The sequence below is a fragment of the Bacillus rossius genome, chromosome 1, assembly GCF_032445375.1.
Source record: "Bacillus rossius redtenbacheri isolate Brsri chromosome 1, Brsri_v3, whole genome shotgun sequence".
In the NCBI taxonomy this organism is placed as follows: Eukaryota; Metazoa; Arthropoda; class Insecta; order Phasmatodea; family Bacillidae; genus Bacillus; species Bacillus rossius.
Window position 1 is genome coordinate 42,569,707 of NC_086330.1, and position 25,571 is coordinate 42,595,277.

General features: G+C 35.0%; 1 protein-coding gene across 5 annotated transcripts in view; it reads left to right on the forward strand.

Annotated features, from left to right (window-relative positions):
- The window catches only part of LOC134535139 (tRNA modification GTPase GTPBP3, mitochondrial), a 51,947-nt gene that overhangs the window by 20,709 nt on the left and 5,667 nt on the right, over positions 1 to 25,571 (forward strand). For 2 of the 5 annotated variants that reach the window (XM_063374091.1, XM_063374121.1), the window contains exons 4-5: positions 2,415 to 2,584; positions 24,008 to 24,118. In XM_063374091.1, coding sequence (XP_063230161.1) covers positions 2,415 to 2,584; positions 24,008 to 24,118 — 281 coding nt within the window. Of the gene's footprint in view, positions 1 to 2,414; positions 2,585 to 3,159; positions 4,661 to 24,007; positions 24,119 to 25,571 lie in introns of those variants that run through there. The other 3 variants (XM_063374131.1, XM_063374101.1, XM_063374111.1) reach the window with 3 other exon arrangements.

Genomic DNA, 25,571 nt, shown 5'->3' on the forward strand with positions numbered 1-25,571 from the left:
TGAAATTTTCACGGTCAAAACATTTAATTCTGGAAGACGAAATTAAGCCTATTGGAAACAGAAAATTGGAAATTAAAAATGAAATAAAATTTCTTGGTTTAGTAATTGATAAAAATCTATCCTGGAATGTGCACATAAACACTATTTCTAAAAAATTAAGCACTATGTGTTATGCTATGCAAACCATTAAAAATATTTGTTCGACTCAAGCTGTCCGAGCTCTATATTTCTCAAACGTTCAATCTATCCTTGAGTATGGTATTATTTTTTGGGGAAACTCAAGTAAAGCAATTAAATTATTTCGCCTTCAAAAAAAAATACTAAGAATAATAAAAGGTAAAAATAAAAAGTACCATTGCAAACCTCTCTTCAAGGAGCTAAACTTTCTTACACTCCCCTCTTTGTACATATATCATACCATATTGTTTGTAACTCAACATATAAATTTTAAACAAAATAGTGATATACATGAATATAATACCAGGGGTCAAAATAAGTTACAGATAGTAGGGCATAGAACCAATATATTTGCACAAGGCCCGTACTATTGTGGCATAAAATTAATTAACAAACTTCCAAGACAGATGATAAATACTAGAAATGATAAGAAATTTAAAAAGGAATTAAAAGAGTATTTAACTAATGAAGCGTTGTACTCTGTTAAAGAGTTTTTAGATGGGTGATTCATATTTTTTGAAAAGTGATTATATTAAATGCTCTGCAAATATAGTTATTGTATCTGTTTTGTATATTAAATGCTCTGTAAACATTGACTATTTATGACTTGTATCTGTCTTGTCTTGTATCTATCTATATATGTATATAAGTCCCACTTTTGTTTTTATTTTTTAATATATGTTATATAATTTAATGTATCAAAACTGTATATTAATTGCTACTGTATATGATTTGCTGGTAGCACCATGACAAAATATCCGCTGTACTGAATTTGAGTTCTGTATGTGAGTGTCCTATGTGTTTTGTATTAACAACTCCCCTTCAGGCTGCCTGGAGAAATGGAGGCTTATAAATAAATAAATAAATAAAATAAATAAATGCTGTATTCTTAAAGATATCCGGAGAACCACAGGCTCATGTTACAGCTATTAAGTAAACGGTAGGGCGGCGACAACTGCTAGGCCAATCACTCGTTGAAAACAGTCTCGGTTACATTAATAAAGCACAACATACATTTACGTCACTAAAGCAAATATAGACGATCAGGTCAATCTTACGGGGAAAACAGTCTTGTCTATGCTAATAAAAAGTAAAGCACTAAATGGTGTCACTGCACAGGCTACATAATGTTACCTTAAAACTTTAATTTCTCATAAACCAGTATGATTTTTTAAACTCTGTTTTCAGGGTAAATAGAGGAACATCTGTTGTGAAACAAAATATATTGGGAATTTCACACTTTTTTTTATGATAAATCCATGACCCCTACAATTTACCAATTGTTTGTTAAAAATAGGGTGGGGGCTCAACAAAATTATTTCCTCCAGGCCCTTAGTTTCTGTGGGACTGCTCTAGATCGTGATACCATACCATTATTCATTACTTCACCAAGATGGCATCACCTAAGTCATTACCACCCCAACTTTCTTAAGGGACAAGCGAGTTGAATATGGGGGTTTTGGGCAGAGAACGTTGTAATATCTATTTTTCACTTATGTAGTTTTCACATCTTTACTCTTTTTTGGTATCGTTAATTAGAATATAATCTTCCTTCCCTCACCCTGCTCTTTTGTATTATTTCTTCAAAATTTAGATTTTTTTTAACCTTCAAAATACTGGCATTGCCAATTAGATCATGTATTTCAATTTTTTTAAATAATTAAATACTGGTAAAAGTAGAATATACTGTATATAATGTATATAATGTATTTTATTTACCTACAACACCATGACTTCTCTTTAAATCACACACACACACACACACGTGGTCTGTATTGCGTAAGCTCTACACCCCATTGATTCCCAAAGTTCAATGGTACTTATTTGTTTTGCATAAACTGTTGCATAATTTTTTATTTTAATGTGGCAAATTTTAATTCCTTAAACTATCTGTTTATATTTTATTGAATACTTACCTTTGACCTTTATTGTGTATATCTTATTTAAATCCTAGTGTCTTGGATTTATATTGTTATACGTATTTATCTCCTGCTCTTTGTTAACTTAAGTGCATTTAATTCTACCTAACGTACAGACAAATATTTAAATTTTCATGTATTATTTTGCTATATTAAATATTATTTAATTTAAGTTTCATGGATCATTTTTTATATTTTATGAAATAATAGTGGGTGTTTATGATAATCTTAATATGTTGAGTCTAAAATATAGGAGCATGAATTTTTTTTTCATAACTCTTAAAGTAGTATTTGTGGAGTGTTCTATATATTTCACAGGTGAGTTTACAAAACGAGCTTTCCATGCTGGGAAATTGGATTTGACTGAGGTTGAAGGTCTGGCAGATTTAATCAATGCTGAAACAGATGTCCAGAGGAAGCAAGCACTGTCGCAATTGGAAGGCGACTTAAGCAGCCTGTACAAGAGGTGGCAGCTTGCTTTGAAGAAGGTAAAATTCAATCTTTAAAGTCTATAATTAAGTGAACATTTTATTGATAAACAAAAATGCTATTCCATTAGAATATATATAAAGATATGTTTTTGTATACATGCTCATTCCCTTAATTTTTTTTTCGCTACTGAATATACCACTGTACCTTGAGTAATTTTAGAATTTTAAAGATTTAAATTTTGTACATAATAGGCTGATACAAAACAAATTACCAATAAATCTGAAAACACAAACTCGCAATATGATTATAACCAAAGTAACAAACATAATAAATTGTTTTAACTTAAGCATGGACAATACAATCTTAAAAAAGGGGTAAATGTTGCCAAGTATCAAGGTTTGCTATTTGAGGCATAAGGTGATGTACAAGGTGAATGTATATAGCTATGTGTGAAGCAATATACTAGTCATGTTTACCTATCTATTTTAATGTAAAAAAAAATGATTGTTTTTTTCTCTATTAAACCTAATTATATAGTGAATGTATGTGTTAAGTGTGCAATATGTGTTTTAAGTTGGATGTAATTTATGTATGTACATGTAGCCTAAAGTGCAATTCTCTCTCTCTTAAGGGTCCCGCCTACCTGGGCACACATACGGTGTGCAGAGCTTCAGGAAAAACAACGCGATTTCAAAACTACTCAAGATATCCGAGTGGGGCCTATTTACAAATAGCATTTAAGAGTTCGCTGAGGGCCGAAAAGTACTTTTAATTTCGGATTAAGTTTTTAAACTGTATTTTTAGAAGCGTTAAAATGCCTAAAACGCGTGTTTTCAGAGTAATTTTTAGGCATAAAACAATCAGTACAGATTCTTGAAAGCACTTAAGGGGCTTGCATAACACCTTTATCTTCATTTCTCCGCCATATAATGTTACGGTCACCGCTCAAATTTCACAGTTATCCTGTGACGACGAGACGAATGCGCGCCAGTTCAGAGACTTGCGCTTAGAGGCTATACCGCGCTGGAAGCACCAGTGAGCGTCGCGCTTATCATCCCGCCTCACTAACACACCTACACCCCTGACGAGGCGGGCCCCTTAAGGAATTGTCTTTAGATAATTGCTACTTAAGCTGGAGTCACAAGGCCACGACGCACACAACATGACAGGCCTGACACACTCAGTACCTAATGGAGTACAAGGTTGCAGTGACATCAACGTGGCAAAATACGCGCCCGACTGCCCGCAAGAAGTAGATTCTATGTCTCATTTTATCATGTTGTGCTGCACGATGGAAAGCAAAATGGTAACCTTACAAAACTAAACCTCAAAATTATTTATCTACTTAATAAATCTTTATGTTGAAAAACAGCAGTGTGGTGCCTTCAACTGTTTATATAAACAAATGTAATTTTGTTATGGTCAATGTTATTATTCAACATTTATTCAATATTTAATTTAAGAATGAACCAGTTCAGCGAAGAACTGTTAATTAATAAAGTTCAGGCTCATGGTATTCTGTATGATGTTGGGTTGAAGGACTACAGAAATCAGAAAGGGAAGAAAGAAAAGAAAAGAAAAAAAAACAGAAATAGCAGTTTCTTTCTGTTTTTTTTTTTGAAGAGTAAGTATCAAAAATAAACCTTATCTGACATCTGTGCCAGAGACAAATGTTGTGCACTAAAACTGTTATTAAAAGCTTTCTATAGGGCTTACATTTTTTTAGCACATTCTATACAGCATTTAATGGATGAATTTGGCATGGAAGTATCTGCTGACAGCCATATTAGAGTTTGTTGTGTTAATGTTGTCGTAGTTTTGTGATCCTACGCTATTAACTCTGTCGTGCTGGAATGATGTATGACGTCTGATCAGATTTGTCATGTCGTGTCCTTTGTAGCATTGTGACTCCAGCTGAAGACCTATATACAAACTATCTTTTACTCGTGGGTTCGCTCACGTTGAATCCTTAAATAAGTATCAAAGATCATTGCAAAAAAAAATTATAGGGTAATTGGTTTTTTTATTGCATGATTGGGATCTTCAGTATTTAAAAATTCAAACATACAATTTAGCTTAAAAAACTGAAAACATGCTTTATTGAAATATGTTTCACTATTACAAAAAATAAATAATTTTAAATAATAACATTTTAAAGAGTTCAAAGTATTAACGTATAATAAATTAATTTTTCTTTAAAAGAGCTTAAATCAGAGTATTATTCTAGGAAGCTCATGTATACTATGTTATAAGTTTTTCTGTCCGGTGCAAACGTGTAGATTTCGGGCATTGGACACACACGAACAGGCTAAATATAGTTGGCCATGGGAAAAGCACTGCTTTTCCAAATGCACCCCTGCTACCTGCAATGTTTGCCCTTGCGCTTTGTTGATGGTAACAGCAAAACTAAGCCTGACGGGAAACTGAATTTTTTTTAATTGGAACTGTAGATCAGTGGGGATAATTGGAATTCGAGGTATGATAACACTTTACCCTTTACCGACACCTGTTAAAATCGTGGCACCAAGTATATTCTGCCCCAATGTATGATTCGAAGCCTTGTTCCATTACATAGTCGAGGAGCATCTAGATTTCGCATAAGCATGACTTGTACATTTAGTTCCATTTGAAGTTTATGTAAGGGTACACCTGAAGTTCAAGTGATGATTGTATCAATTGACAAATACTCCTTCATTTCCCCTTACACCTCTTTTAAAATATAAGTGTTGATTTTATTAACGATATAATTTTTTGGCGCCAATATTGCTCTTGGACACAACCACTGATCACTATTCATATTTTGTTGCTAGTCCGGGAAAACGTGGGTAATAAGATCCACATCATTTTCTACTAAATTACAAAATTCTCTTAAAAGTAAAATATAACCTTCAGCATCTACATCCAAACAACCATGACCGAAGAAAATAAACAGACTCCTAACCTCAAAAATTAAAAAAAGTTTAAGTATTGCTTGGCGGTGACAGTAAAATAAAATTGAATAGTGAATTGACCGCTGGTGTTACAGTATTAGATTGGTGAATTATTTAATTTACTTATTGAAACACCAGATGGCATTAAATTTCATTCAACTTACTCAAACTCTCAGTTGGACGATCATACATCATAAAAATATCAATTTTTTTTGCCCTTCAAAATTTTTTTTTAATTTATAAAAAGTGTCTTGTGTCCATTTCTATGCCCTTCAAAATATGCGCACAAAATTTCACGATGATCGGTTGAGTAGTTTCCGCGTGAAAGCGTAACAAACAAACTCACATTCGCATTTATAATAATATTAAGGATTCTCAAAATAGAGCTACACTCTCTGAGAGATTGCAATAAAATATTTTAAATAAATGAATATCTAGTTCTTTTTTTTCCCCTTGTGTTAATTCAGTTACACTCACTACAAATTTAGCATCAGTTCAACAAACCAGAAGACAAGAAATAATTTCATTGTATCATTGTAGTGCTGCCAAGTATTACAGATTTTACGTATTTGTTGGTGATCTATACCTCTAGTTGTGGGATCACAGTGATATTTATTTATTACGGAAACAGAGAAAATTGATTACATGTCAGAAATATTGTGTGTTTATCAGCATTTTGTACGACAAATATCGTGCATATAGCTGGGTGTGTGTTGACTGCATGTATGATACAATAATTTTAGTAAAATTCAATTTGTAACACCTAGTTGAGCTCATTATGAATGCTTTAAATAATATTTACCCTCAAAAAGATTCAAGTTCAGTTGTCTACATATATTTCTACATGTCACTGTAGCAATGAAAATATCACAAATCTGTGTTTTTACCTGTCTATATTTTAATCTATATTTTTACTTGTCACAGGTGTGACATAGGTATATAAAAACATGTGTTTATTTAAATGCAACGTTGTGTCAAAATTTCAAAGCAGTCAGTGAAGAACTTCCTGAGATTTAAGATTTTGAACAAATGAACATTTACATTTTTATTTATATCGATTTTGGAATCGCTAGTTGTTATTTTGCATCTTTCCATATTAATTTAGAACTTTTCCAAATAGTATGGCATCATCTGGAGCTGCACTCTCATTAAGGGGTATTGATCCCTAAATTAAAATTGCTCAGATAAAGATTTCCTTTCATGAAATTGTTCATTACATTACAAATATGAGTTCCTGTAAAAAAATAAAAAATTTATTAATGAAGTTTTGAATATTTGAATTAAAAATTGTATCATGTTTTGCAGCACCTCCAGCATGAAGCAAGTGCAACATTTTTTTCAAGTAACTTGTTTTTACAAAACAATAAAGTATAAAGACTGCCCTGATGCAAAAAGATTCTTAAAACGGTGCTTCAAAAGTTTAAAATATTGAGTTTTAAATTCAAATGAAAATACATTTTTTCAAGTAGCACTCTAGCAACTTTCAACACTAAATTAAAATGAGTTTGTATCAAAAAGGTAGAAACATTTTATCACAGGTGCATTTTTAAATATTTAAATGATGTATATCTTCAACGATGTTGAAGTTTAATTGCGTAGCTTTCTTGCTGGAGCAGCTAAGACAAAGGCTTGCATTTTTCAAACAGGTGTAATATTCAAAGGCCGTACAGTGCAGCGCTCTCGCGGCAAAGAGGCAAACTGCTTGGACCCGCCACGTATTTTCCCCCTACACCTCTCCAAGGTTGTGTGAATGGAGCCTAGGTGTTGTTTGACATGTTATCGGCGGTGGATCACGCGGTCTTCTTTCTGCACGTGGGGGAGGTAGGCGGGGGGGGGGGGGAGCAGGAAGGGCCCAGAACAGCGTTGCCAGATGTCCTTCTGGCAGGAATGCTCAGCCACGCGCAGTGGAAGGCTAGACTGCTCAAGCGAGTGGCAGTTCCGAGCGATATTGGGCACAGAGTGTTGTGTGGCTAAAATAATTTTTATAAATCTTGAGGGAGGTCGTATTGAGTGACGAGAAGAGGCCGCAATACACTAATTAAGAAGTCAACGATGTATGGTATCCTGAAAACTTACACATTACACCAACAAATTTAATAAATGAACATCAAGCAAATTTTTTGTATCAGTCATTGCATTCGTTATCGATTTATGTTTATCAACAAAAAAAGATACAAAAGAAAATAATTTAATTTTGCTTAAACAATTTTATGGACGCTTTTACTTGCTTACAGGCTTTTTAAGATTTATTATTGTAATATTTTCTAAAAATACACATATAGGGGCTTATGTTCATTAAAAAATATTGCGATATGTAGTAGTTTTTGCCATTCCGATATTAATTACACCTGTTTGTAATGGGCCGTCTGGAGGGGAGGATCGAAAGGGGCAAACGCCCAGGCGTCCAGTTATATGAGCGGTCCAGCCAAGATATGGAGATAAATAAATGGATTTATTAGTTACTTCGGTAATATAATAACATCCAAAATGACATTAATTAGTTATACTACAAGTGTAAGGCATTCAATACAAGGTGTACTTACAGGGTTGCTACGGTCAGGGAAAACCTGGAAAACCGGGAAAAGTCAGGGAATTTCATGGAGCCTGGAAAAGTCAGGGAAATTAAGAAACATACTGGAATTTGCATAGAATTGTTACATTCTTGTAAAATTTACCAAATACATTTTCGCCCAACTGCAGTTCAAATTTAATACGTCACCGACATAAAAACTAACAAATAAATAAATAAATGAATAAACGCTTTACGTACTTCGCATGACGATCTGTTGTGCTGTGCAACGCGATCGATACTGACCATGATCGATACTTCCCGCGATTTCGATTAGTCGATCGTGGCAGAGCGGAAAAAAACGGTTATGATGGCTGAATTTGCTTTGTTTTCATGAGACTTTTACAGTTTTGTGCTATGGATTACGGATAAATGAAAATAAAGGCCTACGGGCTTACCTTTGGTTTGGAGTGTGTGTGTGAATTGTAGTTTGTTAAATTATAGTGTGTGGTTTTCAATTTTTTTGTAGAAACAGTAATATGAAAACCATTTTCCATTGTTTACATTGGTTAACAGCATGAAGAGGAAACTTTGAGCGCTTTACTGCGTAGTTCGTTATCAAATTAGTAACCACCACCTTAAATACGATAGTATGTGTGTTTTGCCTTGATTCCAATAGCATTGACTTTAAATACATATATATATTTAAATAAATAAACATTGTATGTACGAAAGTTTTGGAATGCTTTTAAGGCGACGTTAATTTCAAACTTGAAACGAAACAAACATGGAAATCAAAAAAGTCTCAATTTTGTAGAAAAGGTTTGTTTTTTTTAAGAAAACTGACATTACTTTCTCTGAGAATTAATATGTAATATAACAAACATCACAAGCAGTAAACATGTGATACAATTTCTCTGACATTTGTAAACAATATGGACCTAGGCCTTACAGTGTGTGATCTGATATAAGAAAGTGGTTTTCCACGATAGCCCTAAATTTATGCCTCTGCTTTTTGAAACTGAAAAGCTATCCCAGTTCTCTGAAAAGTGAGTTGTTTTTTTTTTTAGTAGTACATATTTCACTACATTTATACATAGTTTTAAAAAAAATCCATGTTTAGGTACATTAACAGATTATATTAAATTTATTATCCCTTAAGTGTAGTTAGTCTCGACACTTACTGTTGAAGAAAAAACTTGTGCATTTCCAGATATCTTAAAGCAATCCCACATGGAGTATTTCCCTATATACTGACAACAGCTTGTCAGGGACATAAAGATTTTGATCAATTACAAAAGACATATATTAACAGTTCAATATGTGTGAGATAAAAATGCCATATCCACACTTTCCGCCTTATGCTACCGAGTACAATTATTATTTTAATGGCCTGGAAAAATTTTCATTTAGACTGGAAAACCTGGAAAAGTCAGGGAATTTCATATCTGAAAATGTGTAGCTACCCTGACTAAGCAGTTTAATTATAGTGAGGCACTGTGAAAGGACCTTTTTCTTTTGTAGATTTTCGACTGACTCGAGTCATTCTCTGCACCATTTTCAAAGTGAGATACAATATTAAAAATCTTAATGCAAAAAATATTTGCAGTAAATTTTATCTTTGGCAATGCATGAAATAAGTTTGTTCTTTATTGAATACATTGCGCTTAAGGTTTGTTTATGAAAAACGTTAAATACGGCGATGGGAGAGGGAGGAATTGGGGACGTATAGGAAGTCAATGTAACGTATTTGTGTAAAAAGAAAATTATTAATGACTTTCATTCGAACAAATATTAAAATATGTAGTACTAAATTAATAGGACAAAGATATAACAAAGTTCTTGGCTTATGCCATTAACGTATTACGTCACATCCCACCGAAACATTGTTGCTAATTTTTAGAGGAATATTACCAACTGGGTGAGTGGAAAAAATATAACTGAAAAACGCTTAGGCATAGGGTTTGGTGCAAGGTGTGTTAAAATGTATGACAAGTTGTATGTAGTAATATACTAATGATAATAATGAAAACAAGTCAAAAATTGTTTCTGTTTAACGAGTTGAACTTAGGTAACATTAATGTAAAATTTAAAAAATGCCTTTGTTTGAAAAAATATTAAAGAGAAATTAAAATATATATAAATAAATACTTGAATCGGCCTATCATTAAATTGAAAACATGTTTTAAATTGTACTCAATAACATTTACTGCAAACTTTTGGTTGAAACCATTTAAAAGTACCAGAACGAAAGGAATTCTCTAGGAACACTCGTGCAAAACACAAAAATAACTGGTTATAACTGAACTAATATTTTTATAGTTACATATATTTACATATTTTATATTAACATAATTATATTAAACAGCCCTCATGTAGGCACACAGCTACACTATTGAGAAATTACTTCCTTACCTATTGTCAGGAAAGCAAAAATTGGACAGTAACATTTAGGAATAAAGAAAATATTTGCAATTTCACGCAAAGTTGCTGACATAAACCATCATAGCAATAAACGAATAGCATGAGAAATACTGTATGTTTTCACATTTGTATTGCCATGAAAATAAGTTTTGAACGTTGGTTAAAAATGATGCAGTAAAGCAATAGCGAAAAAATGAAATAACCTAGCATAAAATTTCATATTCTCCACGGAAAAGTTATTTATTGGAGGTATGACCCAAGCAACACACAGGCTAATTATTACAAGGGAATTTCACAATTTAATTTGAAATTAGTACACGCTAGTTTGGCTAAAACATAAATAATTTAGCAGCATGATTGTAATTTTAACACTTCAATGCATATAAACTATTCATCATAATTGCTATACTACCAGAAATAATATATGTATTGAAGTGGCACAAACGAAATTTCAAAACACTGAACTCGAAGAGCGACACTTTTTTTATATAATTTCTTAATACTGTAACAAAAACTACAGAATTATACAAACATAACTTGTAGAACATTAAAGACAAAATTCATTAGCCCTACATTTATCTTAATATGATAATACATCCACACACACTTTTAAAAATTTTTATTATCTTATTACTTATTTTGTTACACTGTAACACAATACCACTCACTGGTTTTGGTGTCTAGTGAAATGCACTATGCACATTAGTTGCAAAAAGATAAAATATCAATGAGTGAAAAAAAAAATATTTGTCATGATGTACACAACCCATGAATAGCTGACATTTACTTTTGGCAGAATCATAAATAGGAATACAAAATAATAAAATTATTTTGAAACTAACATTTTAATTAAACACAAATAAAAAATACCATGTATTCTTAAATTCAGTATTTACGTTTAACCGAAATTACATTCAGGTTTTTCCTATCTATCGTGGCGAGATACGATGATCCATAGGCATACACAAGGGGGGGGGGGGGGGTCAACCCCCCCCCCCCCCCCCCAACCCCCAAAATAAGGCAAAAAAATTATGAACACTCATGTCATTCGAGCTCAATTTCTAAACACAGAGCAACGAGAGAAATAACGTCACCAAGCAGCCCAATTGGTAAGTAAACGTAAACAAATTTGAATTGCAGTGGTTGGTTCATGATAAGTCAGTCTAAATTCTCAAAAGGCATTGATTGGTCTATGGAATAATCAGTTCAATTCTACTTTTATTATGTTTAAGATTTGCTTAGTAGAATTGGGCATTGAGTAACAGTAGTGATTGCGACCTAATTTCATACAAAACTCTATAAAACTATTAAAACGTTGGAGGGGGGGAGGGATCGGACGTTCTTAGGTCGTTGGTTTTGTCAAGTCAGGTACTTTCATTTAAATACTGTACATCTGTACGTATAACACGAAGAAGAAAGTTTGATTATCGCAAGGTGTGTAATTTTAAACGACTGTTACAAACAATGAAAAGCTGAAATGTAAATTTCTCGCCTCAGATGAAAGGGACCTCGTTGAGTGCAACGTGGTGTGAAGTTGTGTTTGAGTCAGTAGCTTAATGGCCTCAACTTAATGTGTAGGTGTTTTTAGCGAATATTGTAAAAGAACAATATAATTTAATATATATTATACTAGCTGCCCGACCCAGCTTCGCACGGCTATACTAATGGGGGAAAAATGAGACTAAATATCCCATTTACAGTAATAATAAATCAAATAAAATGCAATTAATTTCGACAAAAATTTATTACAATGCTTTGTAATGTACCGGAGAGAAAACGAGTAGCACCGATGGTTTCCCGATTCTCAAGCACGCAACGTACAACTGATGTACCCGTACTTCGCTACGGCAGTCTACAGGCAGATCACTCTTGTGCCGCTCATTATACATGCCCCTCCTTGTGGGTACGCTACTGTCGCACCTCGAATGGAAAAAAAATCAAAGCAATGCTCGTTGTCATGGAGACGCAGAAGGCATAAACAATGCAAAATCCCGCTGTCCCACTGTTGCCCGGGCTTAACGGGATACAAGAGCCAGTCCTGTCAGTCGTTATCCGGTAGAGCGCGCGGATGTCGCGAATGTGCAGCGCTCGGCTGCGGCGAGGCTTACTCCGCGCGCGGGGTTGCCAAGTCGTCAGTCGCGCGCTGGCTGCTGTCGCAGTGCCTTGGTTATCTGCCTCCCTGCCACCCGATATGTTTCCTCGCGGCCAGACACCAGCTCCGCCGGGATCCACGGCCTTCACATGCTGTGCGCGTGCTATTTTACATACCTTTTCAATTAAACAGTTGTCAACTACAATTTATTCGCTGAAACAATTTATTTATTTGGGATTTAGTTACTATTTGAAGAGTGGCTTATAGCGAGAGATTCTGATGTATAATCTCGGCCCGGGTATGATTTTGTGGTCTAATTTCCAGCATAAACCGAAAACAATAAAAACATAATTCCCAGTCTTATAACTCTAATCGATTAAAAAACCTTTCACTCGATAAGAAATAACTTTTTTTTAATTGTACTAAATACTTTAATAAAGTATTGTCTTAAATACTTCCTGAAATGTACAGGAACAAACACTATACAAAATTTAATGCTGTATCAAACAATGCTACTCTGGCCAGAGTTTTTTTTTGTGTAATTTTACAGAGAGTTCACAAAGATAGTTTTTATGTATGTACATTAATGATACCGTTGAAAGACACCATTAAAAAATTGATACAATATGTGTACTATTTAAATAAATATATTAATTACATATAATTTAGCATAACATTAAAGATTGAAATGAACATGTTGACATACGTTTTTAAACAGAGAAATTATAGTCTTTGAAGCACTTTCACTGCTACGATACACATAATATTACTTTAGTAAAAGAGGTGTCTATATAAATTTATAATAAGTTCGAATTTAATCTACAAATAAACATAAAATATGTGTTTGATAACCCAAATTCTAAAAAAAAATTGTATTTGCTTTTACAATCAAAATATCATAATATTATATACACTGTTATATTAGGACTATGTCAAAAACAGAAGAAAACATGCATAACATTTAGGAAACCAAAACTGAAGTAATCTGTTTTATGTTTTTCTTTAGTGATTTTTGAGCTTCTTTTACAAAGTCAGGCTCTCGCACATTTTTAGTCTTCGGGTATTTAATGTGTCTGCTATCTCTGGAAGTAAGCACTCCGCAAAAAACTGTTGTAGCTTTGACAGCATGAGTTTTTCCCAAATTTCTTTGTCGAACAAATCTTTCAACATGGAAATCATTTTTCGTATCAACTACAAAGTGGTAATAATTTTTATTGCAGACGCCAAGTTGACCTTGAATCTGGTATAAAAAAAAGTGGGTTTTCTTTAGACGCAAATCTCCAAGTTTTTCTTCGATAAACGTTTTTTTTTTTTCTTTTTTGAAATATAGTCCTTTCATTTATCGTCCCCAGCTGAAAATAAGCATTTAACTTCCAGCAAACCATCGTCTGCCACTAGTACATCTGGAGATATTCCGAGAAATGAAAAGCTTGGGTGTACGAAAAAAAAGCCACAATCTTCGACTTCGACATTTTTTAGTTTGGAATACATATTCTTAGCCAGATTTTCGTTAACTCGTCCAAACTGAACGGCTTTGGAATTTATCTCCCTGTGATACAAAATTAATTTTACTACACAGTGACAGGATGTATGTGTTCTTTTTACCACAAAACCAAAACTATATGCTGTAAGTCTGTTCATAGAAGCATCCCTCCATTTAGTGTTCTCGTGTTGACCAACAGTACTTCCTTCTTTCCAACTCATGAATATTTTTTAATGTTGTTGCATCCCGATTCAGGTTTTCGAGGATAAACTTCATCTTTGTATCAAGTTCTTCAGGACTCAACACGTCTTCAGGACACAAAATGTCTTCAGCACTTGGACCATACTCCAAGTCAGGACCAGGAGTGTTGTTTGGTCGTCTCTTTTTATTTGGAGGGCCATCTTCATGCTGGAGACAGCTAATTTTTAAAACTGTTTGGAAGTATTTTCCTGGGCTTCGACCAAATTTGTTTTTCCATGGGATGAAGTGCCACCTAGGACCTCTGACATGGGCCAGTCCAGCTCCCATACAACGAGCGTGATAAGAGCCTCTTTTAGCAAAGTTTACCCGTTTTCCATCTGAAAACTTAGCTAACATACTCATATATCGCTCAACCTGATTTTTAGTTTTGTTAAGTACGGGTCTATCAGATTTCATTACCATAGGATCAAGAGCCTTTTCAATAGCTTCCATAATCCCCGACTCATTCACAAATGTCACAAAATTGTCATTGGTATTTTTTTTTCTTTTTCAGTATTCTACACGGCAGTTTTCGTGACAACCGAATACATGATGAGGACCATTTTTTATGTCAAGTTTCAATCGAACGATAGATGTACCAACAAGAGTTGTTCCAGCAATTTCGATTGCTTTTCTAGCGCCGCGCCGGATTTTAATGTTACTATTCTTGATTCAAGCAACCGACGCGCAGATGGTGGAAATGACATGTTTCTGGAAAATTTGTGAAAATGGTTTTTTTACAATGTGGTTTGCACACTCAATTTTTATGACTTCCCTTCCGTAAGGAACTCGCTGCTTTATTCTAGAGTAAACACTGAATCTCCGTCACCAAAGTAAGTATTTTTACAAGTGCTTCTCAACACTCCCACAGAACCCTTCTACTATTATAGTTTGTTCCATTACAGTGCTTGGACCACTATATTTTTTAAAGAAAAGATGTTCATTCACCTTTTTGTCTTTGAGTCTTGCAAATTCGCATGCGAAGCAATACTTCCTTTTCACTCCCAGGTACAAGAGTCGGTTTGTTTCGGCTCTGATAATGCAATTCTTCAAAAGAAAAAAAGAAGTTAATATGCACATTTTGACTGGATGTTATAAGTACTGAAATATTTTATTTTATGAACAACAGACTATAGAGTAAGCATTGGTGTAAACAGGAAGATAACTCACCACTCCACTTAAATTGAAATAATGTCAGTCAGTCCTTTTATTCCAGCCGCCGTCCCCTATGACACTAATATGTGGTGTATCATTTTCTACGTTCCCTATGGCAATAGCTAGTTTTTTTTCCATTCTCTATCATTTTCTTGGAAAGTTGTCTTTGCCGAAACTAAATTTAAAAAAAAAAAAACCATCGTAGTAGTAGCGTTAAGAAAACTTATGCAAATCACATGTACACATATTTCACTACACAAATCTTATCACATTATAGGGTTGTGCGAATAGTGTATTTTGGTGGTCGAAAATTTTGAATCGAACAGGAATTTTTTTTAAATTTATTGCGAATAATTTCAAGGTCGAAAAATTATCTTACGTTTTCACAACAATACAGAACACATGTAGAGAAAATAGTAATACTATATTAACTTTTGCAGACAAAGTGAAAATTGTACCATGTTTATTAACCTATTGAAGCAATGTAAACATCATTAATATGCACATTTCTCAGATATAAATATTATAAAGTGCAGTTTGTACTTTTTAAAATTAAAATTAAAATCCAAATTCCATGCCCGTAATGAATAACGGAATTTGGGGGGGGGGGGGGGGGGGGGGAGAGTTGAGAATTTGTAAAATTTGAAGGAAGTAGCTTGGAAAATAACTTGTTGCACTCATGGGTGCCGCATGTTGAGATCCTCTTCAAGAGAACTATACTACCAGCCAGCTTGTGTTAGCTACCCAAGGTCTACGGCCCACTGTTGAGATTCAGCGCTTCGTTTCGTGTTGTCACTGGGCGTCCTCACACGTACATACCCACACCACTTGAGGCAGACATTCCTCCAGCTGCCCGAAAGTAGCGGCAATCTCCTGATAGTTCTGTAGATCTCTTTCCAGGAGTGTCAAGTGAAGGCTGACATTTCACGAATGTGGTAGCACGGTCGTGGGCGGCGAGTGCTAAGAGATGGTGTTATCATCTTGTAACGCGTATATTTACCTATAAATGTGTTTGTATGTAAATCTGTTTAGTTTCGCTATTTAAAACGTGTTTATCTTAAAACGTTCATTGGTTACCAAAAAGTAATCAGTAGGTATAAACCAGAGTCTATAACTGTAACTGCCATTTTTACTTCCACGTATTATTATCATAACGAAAAAAGCAACCGTGTTTGCGGAGCGTCACAATACGACTGGGCACATAGCGGCGGTGAGGACTACCGTACACACAGTGTGTGAGGTAACATTGCGTGAAATATACCCTGAATTATTTGAATGCTGATATTTTTCTCGTAGATGCTAGCTGCCAGACGAACGGTCACGTGTCACGGATTGTTTTGGTATCAATTCAGGTCCTACATCTACTTGTAGGTTATCAGTTTTTTTTTCTTAAGACAGCCATCTATTAAGGGAAATAAATAGTTAGATATAACAGTGTATTATTTTAGTGCTAGAGAAGGTTGAATACGGATTCAAGAAAAAAAAAATGTTTTTATTAGGTTAGATCGGGGATGGTCAAAACTAGTCCAAATGACAATAACGATGCTTTTACCTGGTATCGTGAAGAGTCGTATGATTAAGAGCCTACTGTATATCAGCAAATAAGCAATGACGACTATAATGTCTTATGAAAAAAAGAGAAGTTTGGCTTCACCTGAGTAACAACCAGCAACTACAGATGTGCCTGTAAATATTGGCAATTTTAATCTTTGATATTCGACTTCCGAATGTGAATAGTTCATAAATAACTGCGCAACTATTCGTGTTTACGAATATCCGCACACCCCAATAGATTTTCCATTTTTTGTGACTAATATTGGTATATTAAAATTAAATAAAATACTCATTTTTAGGCAACTAATAATATTTTCAAACTGTTGTCTCATTGCTATGTGGATTCATTCAATGTAGCAGTGGGGGATCCAGGATTTTGGTTTGGGAGGGGCTTGACCCAGCTGAGGCTAGGCTTTATCGAGGCAAACACTAAAACAATAGTGGACCCAGATGCTTTTGGGGGGGGGGGGGGGGCTTGAGCCCCTTAGCCCCCCCTCTGGATCCGCTACTGCAATGTAGCTTTCTAAGTAAAAACAAAATAATGCCTGATAAAGGGATTTATCTTTAAGTTACATTCAGAAAGTCGTCTAAAAATAATTTACAATTATTCTTTCTCCTTCGAAGAACAGAACAACTTATAATGTTATGTAATAATACAATGGTTTATGTACCTACTGGCTGCTTAATCTACTGAGCCTTTTATTTAATGTAAACCTTAGCATGCAAGTATGAAATCTATTATGAAACTTTTCGCACAGCGGATCTAAGTTGTTCCAAAATATGTAAAATATATTTAACCTATCTAAGGTACAAGTTTCAAGTTTCCACTTTTGGTTCACATTGTCTTGAACTCCAACAAAAAAGGATGGGGGGGGGGGGGGGGGAGAGAGAGAGAAACTATGTCCAAATTTTTGCTATCTCAGAGCTAGTGCACAGATTCTCAGGGTAGACGAATTAAGTAAAAATTATTGACGGAGTAACGAATGGTGCTAAGAAATTAAGTTTGCCGCTGAATATGGGTTGAATTCCCCAACGTAGCCATGTTAATTTTTAAAGTCTTACACATAGGAACTGAAATAATATATATTGAATTGTAAGGCACAATATTTTTATAAGCAGCAATTAATTTAAAAGTTGGCTAATTGTAACTAACAATTTGGCTTGGACAGTATAATACTCATGTGAATGAAAACAATACAACCGAATTGAGAACCTCCTTTTTTTAAGTCGGTTGAAAATTAACTTGTTTTCATGCTTACCAAATCTAATTTTCCACGTAGAACTGTTTGTTTACTCTTACTTTTAAGCTGAGGATTTTTTGCCTAACTTATACTTACATAAAAATAAACACATTTCTTGAATCAGGATAGTTTAGTTTGCAAAGCGTCACTTGATTACATTTCAAATTGAAAAAAATTGGAAGTTTTTGTAAAGCACATTATGTCACAAAATATTTTTTGCCCAAACACACTTTACAGTAAATGAAAGAAATAATTAAAACTATAAAAAATTTGGGTTCACCTTCTCTTCAAACCTTTCGCTTTTCGCAGCACATCCATCCATCTCTGAATTGATAGCACTGTTCTTAGCTTTCTTCTCGTCGTTGACACAGTACTCCGCACCATTCAGATTATTTACTGGCACGGAGGAGGTGGGGTCAGATTCCGTTAGCCGAGGATGGGTCCGAAGTAATGGCAACACGGCAGCCGGCTGCAGGCTCCCGCGTGCAAGACAGGCGCAAGTGAACCTACTCGCGGCCAGAACAAATAGCTGAAAATGCAAAATACTAAATATTTCTTGTTCTAATAAAGTTATCAGTATGCCACCGCTTACTTTTTTTATCTTTACTTTAAAAGGAAAAATTCTGCAGACTCTAAATATTTGTATATCTTACAGCCTGTTTTTTAGACCACTTTTTCGGTTTTCCTTAATTTTAAAAACGTAAAATAAAATACTTATCAATATTTTTTCTACAATATTAATCTGACAGATGATTACTGTTGTAAAACTGCAGCAAACAAGCCAAGTACGAAATTTTTATCTGAAAAATTGTAGAAGATGTAGAAAACACTTTTTAACCTACAATTCCCTATCAAGTCGCTGGACCAGGGACGGCCTTAACCACCCTTGGGAGTTGATTTTCGGAAAACGTCATTCTGCATAACATGAGGAACATTACTGTCAAGTTAAAGTCTGTAGGATATAAAATTGAAAAAAAGGGCAATTTTTGATATTTAAAGTCCCCGTAAAATTTCAACGGTGATGAGGACTGCACTAACAGTGAATTAGTTGTTGCCATAAAGAAGACTGAAGCATCAACAAAGCAACAGCCGTTGCCATGGTGATTTTCTACCAAAAACTGGAATTTTGATATTTTACACCCCCAAAACTCCCAAAACTCCCTTCAGAAAATCATATCTTAGTGAGCGTCTACATACATCACAAAATGAGTAACTATGCTAAGTTTCAATCGGTTGAAAGATTTCAAGTCAATCGTAATGCGTCAGTCAGTGATATTTCGCACAAATATATTTTTAAATTTAAATAATTTTACATAAAATAATAATTAAATCTATACATAAATATGCCTCGAATTGAAAAAAAATCGATCTAGTAGATGCCCGTTGCCATGAAGACGCAGAAGGCATAAACAATGCAAAATCCCGTTGTCATGGAGATGGAGTACCCACTGTTGCCAGTGCTTAACCACCCGTGGGAGCTGATTTTCGGAAAACGCTGTCATTAATTGAAATAAAATGTAGCCTATGTATAAAGTTGGACAAAGTTACAAATATTTGTGCGAAATTTCATTAAAATCAATGCAGTAGTTTTGGAAATTAGCCCGGACAAACATTGTGACACGAGATTTTTATATATAAAGATTTAATTCTGTTCTGCTACACTTGAATTGTAAAGCCTGAATTACAACAGCCCGTTGCATCCGAGCGCCATCCGTTCATCCGTCAGCCGCCAAGCGATATACAACTTCACTTGACTTCACTCCACTGCTTGGATTTTGGCCTTGAGCGATATCTGTTTAGCCAGAAATATCAATTTCATTATTCTTTTTCATCATATTTTATCACAAGAGTAAATTTTGAATAAGTCTCAATTTTACTCCCATGCCTTACCCGGGACTCGAACCCAGAACTTCTCCCACCATAAGCTGGTGTGCATCCGACTACGCTATGGAGGTCGGCTGGCGATTTACAACACTCCGCTCGTCCGTCCTAATATTTCTCCATGTCAATGCTGACAACTGTTGAGAAAACTTAACAATTTGGGGGGAAAAAATTATCATATGTAATTATATTACTTAAACAATTATGTAAAGTAAGTACTTGAAACTCATTAAACTCAGAGTGGTTTTTTTTGGGCATGTATTTACACATTTCAGAGTTACCATACATAATTATAATACTTCCGTGACTTAGACCATTTTTGTTTCAATAAAGAGCTTTCGAAATGTGTCTAAACGTAAGCTAAGAAATGATTTTGGAATCAGCTAAACAATTAAACTTTAATACATTTTAATATAATATTTTATATGCAAACACCTAGAAGACATTAGGAGGTTATAGTTTCATCTGTTCACCCGTCAAAAGTATAAAGTTACCAAGCTTTAGACGGACGAGTGAATGACAATTTTCAGTCCAACTTATTGGGTGCAGGTCACGTAATTGACATGACGGATGGAAGGGCTATTGTAATTCCGGCCTTAGTTGCTAACACCCTTACAATCAAATTATACAGCAATTATTCTATTGTAATGCCGTCAAATTATTAGGAATAAGTTTGTAAAGTGCGTACTAAATTCGTTAACTAATTTTATATATATATATATATATATATATATATATACATACACATATATATATATACACACACACACATCTTTATGGGGTTTTTTGTAGGTATTTTAATATTGTAATGTGAACTTACTTAAGTTAATTGAAAGAAAAATTACGTACAAATTACATTTAAACAATAGCCCAGGTTAAAATATGAAATTTGAGACTATTCTATGTATTTACTCAAGAAATAATTAATTTTTTGTGTAAATGCAGTTTTTCTTAAAAATCTGGAAGAACACACCCGATAAAAATTCCTGGGCACACCGTTACAAATGTACAAATAAATTTACGTTTCAAATGTTTGCTAGCTCATAAATTTAATTAATTGTCCGGTAGAACTTGAGATCTATTATAGTATTAATATCTGTAAGTCAGTTGTGTATTTGAATGTTCGTATGATTGTGCCATTTAACACTTCAAAGAGGCAAAAGAAATTATTCAATATAATATTTAAGAGTGGCGGGTTAAAGTTTATTAACGTAATGTCAATGCAATCAAAATATCGCTCGCAAATGTTAATATGTTGCGTGGCGTCAGTATAGGCTAGCGTTAGTGACAAAGCATTAACAAAATGGCCATACCTGGACGGACGATTTATTCTTACGTTAAAAACGTAAAAATTTTGAATGCTGGTTCGCAACTTATTATATCATTAGCCCTATGATGATATCAGGTATCTTTTTTAAATCTAAAAATAGCATTCATTAATTATATTTTAATAGGGCAGAAATACTAAGTTTATCTTCATCACTTCCTTATTAATAAGAGCATGCATTTTCTGCGAAAAGATTTCGAGACTAGCAGAGAGTTAAAACACTAGTATTGTCTATGTTTGGTGACTGGTTCAGTTTCGTTCAAGCACATGCTTACTATTAGTACATGAATCACAGCCATCCAGTGCGGGAGAAAACGTGTTCTGAACGGCACGGTGAAATAGGGCTGTCTTCTCTTTCTTACAGGTGGCCACCAGTCACAAGGAGGAAATCGTTGGCGTGGGCATACCTTTTTGCGGTCTAATGGGCATTCAAATTTTTTCGCGAACTTCATGGCCCTACTTATTAGTCGAAAATAAATTAATTTTTGGATATGTGATTGTTCTACGGAAATGTGTCTTTTTCGTTAGGCATTAAGAAATATTTAATTACAATGTTCCTGAGAACTTTACCCAATTTTCTAACTGTTTTTAATATTAGGTGTTTGCTTTAACTCACCCGTGTTTCTCCACTCTTCATGTCTGTACCAAATTTGCCAAATATTTCTTACTTTTAACACCATTATTCATTTTCTTGATAAAAAAAAGTTGGTTGTCTGTAAAGTCGGTATACGGATGATAGTTTAACGTGACAACGTCATAAAAAACATTGATGAAATGATTGCATACTTTTATGAATAAACTTGAATCGTTTTTATTTAATTATCACTATTTTGTATGGATACAAAGAAGGAGTGAAATGAAATCTAAAATTTAATTGATAAATTTTTTTTTATTTGCATTCAAATATGTTTATTACTTTAACGAAGAGATTATTTTAACTATAACTTTTATACATGTTTGCTATTTAACTTCTTCCAATCTGTGTTATTCTGTTAAGGATAGGACGATGATAGGAAAAGTAGGAAACGAATGGGAGTGTTTCAAGTTTAATGTGCCTCGGAAAAGTCAAATTGATGGTTGTTCCAATCGAGTGGAAGAGAGATAGATGCGGCGCAAGCGTACAATGAGCATAATGGGACAAAGCGTAATGGGACAATGTGCGTTACGGGACACTTTTTTGTGCGTGCAGCCGGCGTTCATCGATTTATTAGACGTTGTCACGTCAATAAAGAGTGTTTTGAACGTTTTCGCCCTTTTGTAACACCTTTGCGCCACTTTGGCATTTTGACAGAACCCCGAAAATGCTGTAGACTGCACTCCAACTCTATCGCTCCGTTTGCAATTTGGCAACAACGGAGAGGGCGAAAACCAGGGAGGGGGCGAGCCCAGGTCATTTCTGATAAGGGGTCATCCATTAATCATGTGATGTTTTTTTAGCAAATTTTTAACCCCCCCTCCCCCCTAGTGATTTGTGGTGAGGTTTCAGACTAACCCCCCCCCCCCCCCCCCCCAATAAATCACGTGTATTTTTTTGGTACAAAATATTTTTTAAAAATTTAAGATTATTATCTTTAAATATAGGTATAATCTAATTTAATTCTGGAAAATTAAGCACAGTGATAAAAATGTCCAGACACACATTAAGGTTGCAGGTTTATTCTCACTAGCATAAAAATAATAAAGGAAAGGCTTATATGTGATTTACGCATGTATTCGGCGCCAAAATCAGTCTTACTGGCGACTGGCAAGCCGAGCCGGGTGGTTCATGTTGCGGCGGGCGGGGATATTGTTGCCTGGCTACGACGAGTCAAGGTCACGCGTCGCTTTTCGGTTTAGTAGAAATCGCGTGAAAAAAATAAATACACGTGTTATCTCTCTACACCCCCCTCCCCCCTTGTGATATTTCGTGATTTTTCCCGACACCCCCCCCCCCCCCCTTTAGAGCCTCACGTGATTAATGGACAATCCCTAATCGGCTGTGAACACGATAGAATGGTGTCAAATAGAAAGATAAGAAACGGGAGGGGTGGGAGGTGGGTAGGAGGAAAGGTTCGATGGAGGCAGCAGAAAATAACCTTGCTGATAGGCATGCGACTGAAGCGCTATCCTACAGGCAACAGTTGAACTTTTTTCTCATTCTTGCCCTATGTTTCTGGAAACGACCAACAGATGTGTTAGCATCGGAAATTTATCCTCGTAGCCGAGGGCCTAATAAGCCTTAAGCCCAATGCTTTGGTTATCAAATTATAAATTAGAAGGAAAACCTCTTGAAAATAATACATAAATTTTAAAGCTAAATATATATAAATTTTTGTTTAGTGTAGTTTTTTATGTTTCTGTATACTCTTTCAATTACTATTTAATAGATGGATTAACTCATTACTATTAATGTGTTAGTTATTTCGTACAGTCTAGTATTTGGCATAAGCTTAATTAAGTTATCTTTACATATGTTTTATTGCATGTGTAAATTTTATTACTGATGGATGTGCCTGGAGGTTGGAATCACTGTCATAGTATTTTAGTATAGCATGTCTTATCCAATATTTATGTACAGACTTGTAAAATAAGATATATTGAATTCTATAAATTTAAAAAAAATTTTGTTGTCGCTGTACTTTGATCAAAAAAAAATTTTCCCAGGCTGTGGCACTTACTGAAGCATACATTGACTTTGGTGAAGATGAAAACATTGAAGATGATGTAATAAATGAAGTTGAAGTTGCAGTTAGAGCTTGCAAAGAAGAAATTCAGGTATGTATATATATATATATATATATATATATATATACATATCATTTTTATCGTGTGGTAGTTATGTCAATAACATTAGATATTAAATCCATACTTAAAAATATGACTTGAATTGTAATAAATATTAGGTTTTTTCTGTCAACCAAATACATAAATACAACCATTTACATTAGGTTGATGTCAACCGGGCCTGTGCCCCAGAAGCCTGGTCAACCTCCGCCACCTTTCCCCTCACCCTCCGTCCCACTTCCCGTACTGGCAGCCGCTCGTCTTGGGTACGTAGTCGGGTGGTTGTGTTTGAATAGCGGCCACGGACGTCAAGAGGGCGCTGTAGCAGCAGTGCACCACACCCCTTTAACTAGAGATAAACATTGTAATTCTTTTTTGCTTATTTTTTCCCCAAGTGGCGTGTGACGGCGGATCGGCCGGGAGTGTTTTATGTACTTTAAGTAATTAATATTTAGTTAAGGCATAAACAACGAAAAGACGTGCCGAACATGCACTAGGCGAACTGAAGTCCCCCGAAGCCGGACTGGTTATCATTAATAATAAATTGTAATTTTAGTTAATAGTTTTTATCATGCATTAGGTGTAATATAATTATTAAGAGTGTTTCATGTTTTACCTGTAGCTTCCTGTGGCGCGTAATCGTAAATAGGTATAACGGTAATTGGTTCGGCGCGAAGACGCCATGTTAGGCTAGCAGTGCCCTAAGCTCACCCCAGTCCTTCGCCAGCACCGACCGAGAGCAGACGCATCAGCACCCCGGGGACCTCACCGCTTGCCTGCACTGCTAAGTAATTCCGTTAAATCTTAATCATCTTAAATCTTTCGCTCTTAACTCCTCGGGGCTTCTCTCGGTCGGGAGGACTGTTTAAATAATTTTATGAGTGACCACTACGGTCCTTTTTATGCTAATTACCTAATTGTAAAGTGTGACCACATAGTCAGGTCGCCCCACGTGAACAGATTCGTGTCGCAGGCGTTGTGTGATATAATCAAAGGTGTAGGCGAAGTAGCAACTAATAAACCAGGGCATACAATTTTATTTGTATTTGTTTATTTCAACATCCTGAATGTGACGGCGTGTGGGACGCCGTAAGAGCCCACTGCGTAGGTGAAGAGAGTACCCGACGCTGAGAGTGGACCAGTGGCGAGTACTAGGATTGGCTTTAGGGGGGTTAAAATCACGCCTCACATGGGCGACGTCACGGCCCTGAAAGAGTCTCTCCCGGGTCCGTGCCCCTTGCATGGTGGCACCCACAAATTAATCTCAGTAAATGTTTCGACGCGAACCCCTCCTTAGCATGACAGTTAGGCCGCGGCCATGTCAAGGTTTACATTTTTGGGTCCCTGAACGTTGAAATGTTAGTTGAGCTATGAAATGCTTAATATCAAAAGTTTTTTTTTTGTGATAAACAGTTGCTTAAAAGATTTCAGTGACATGACATAC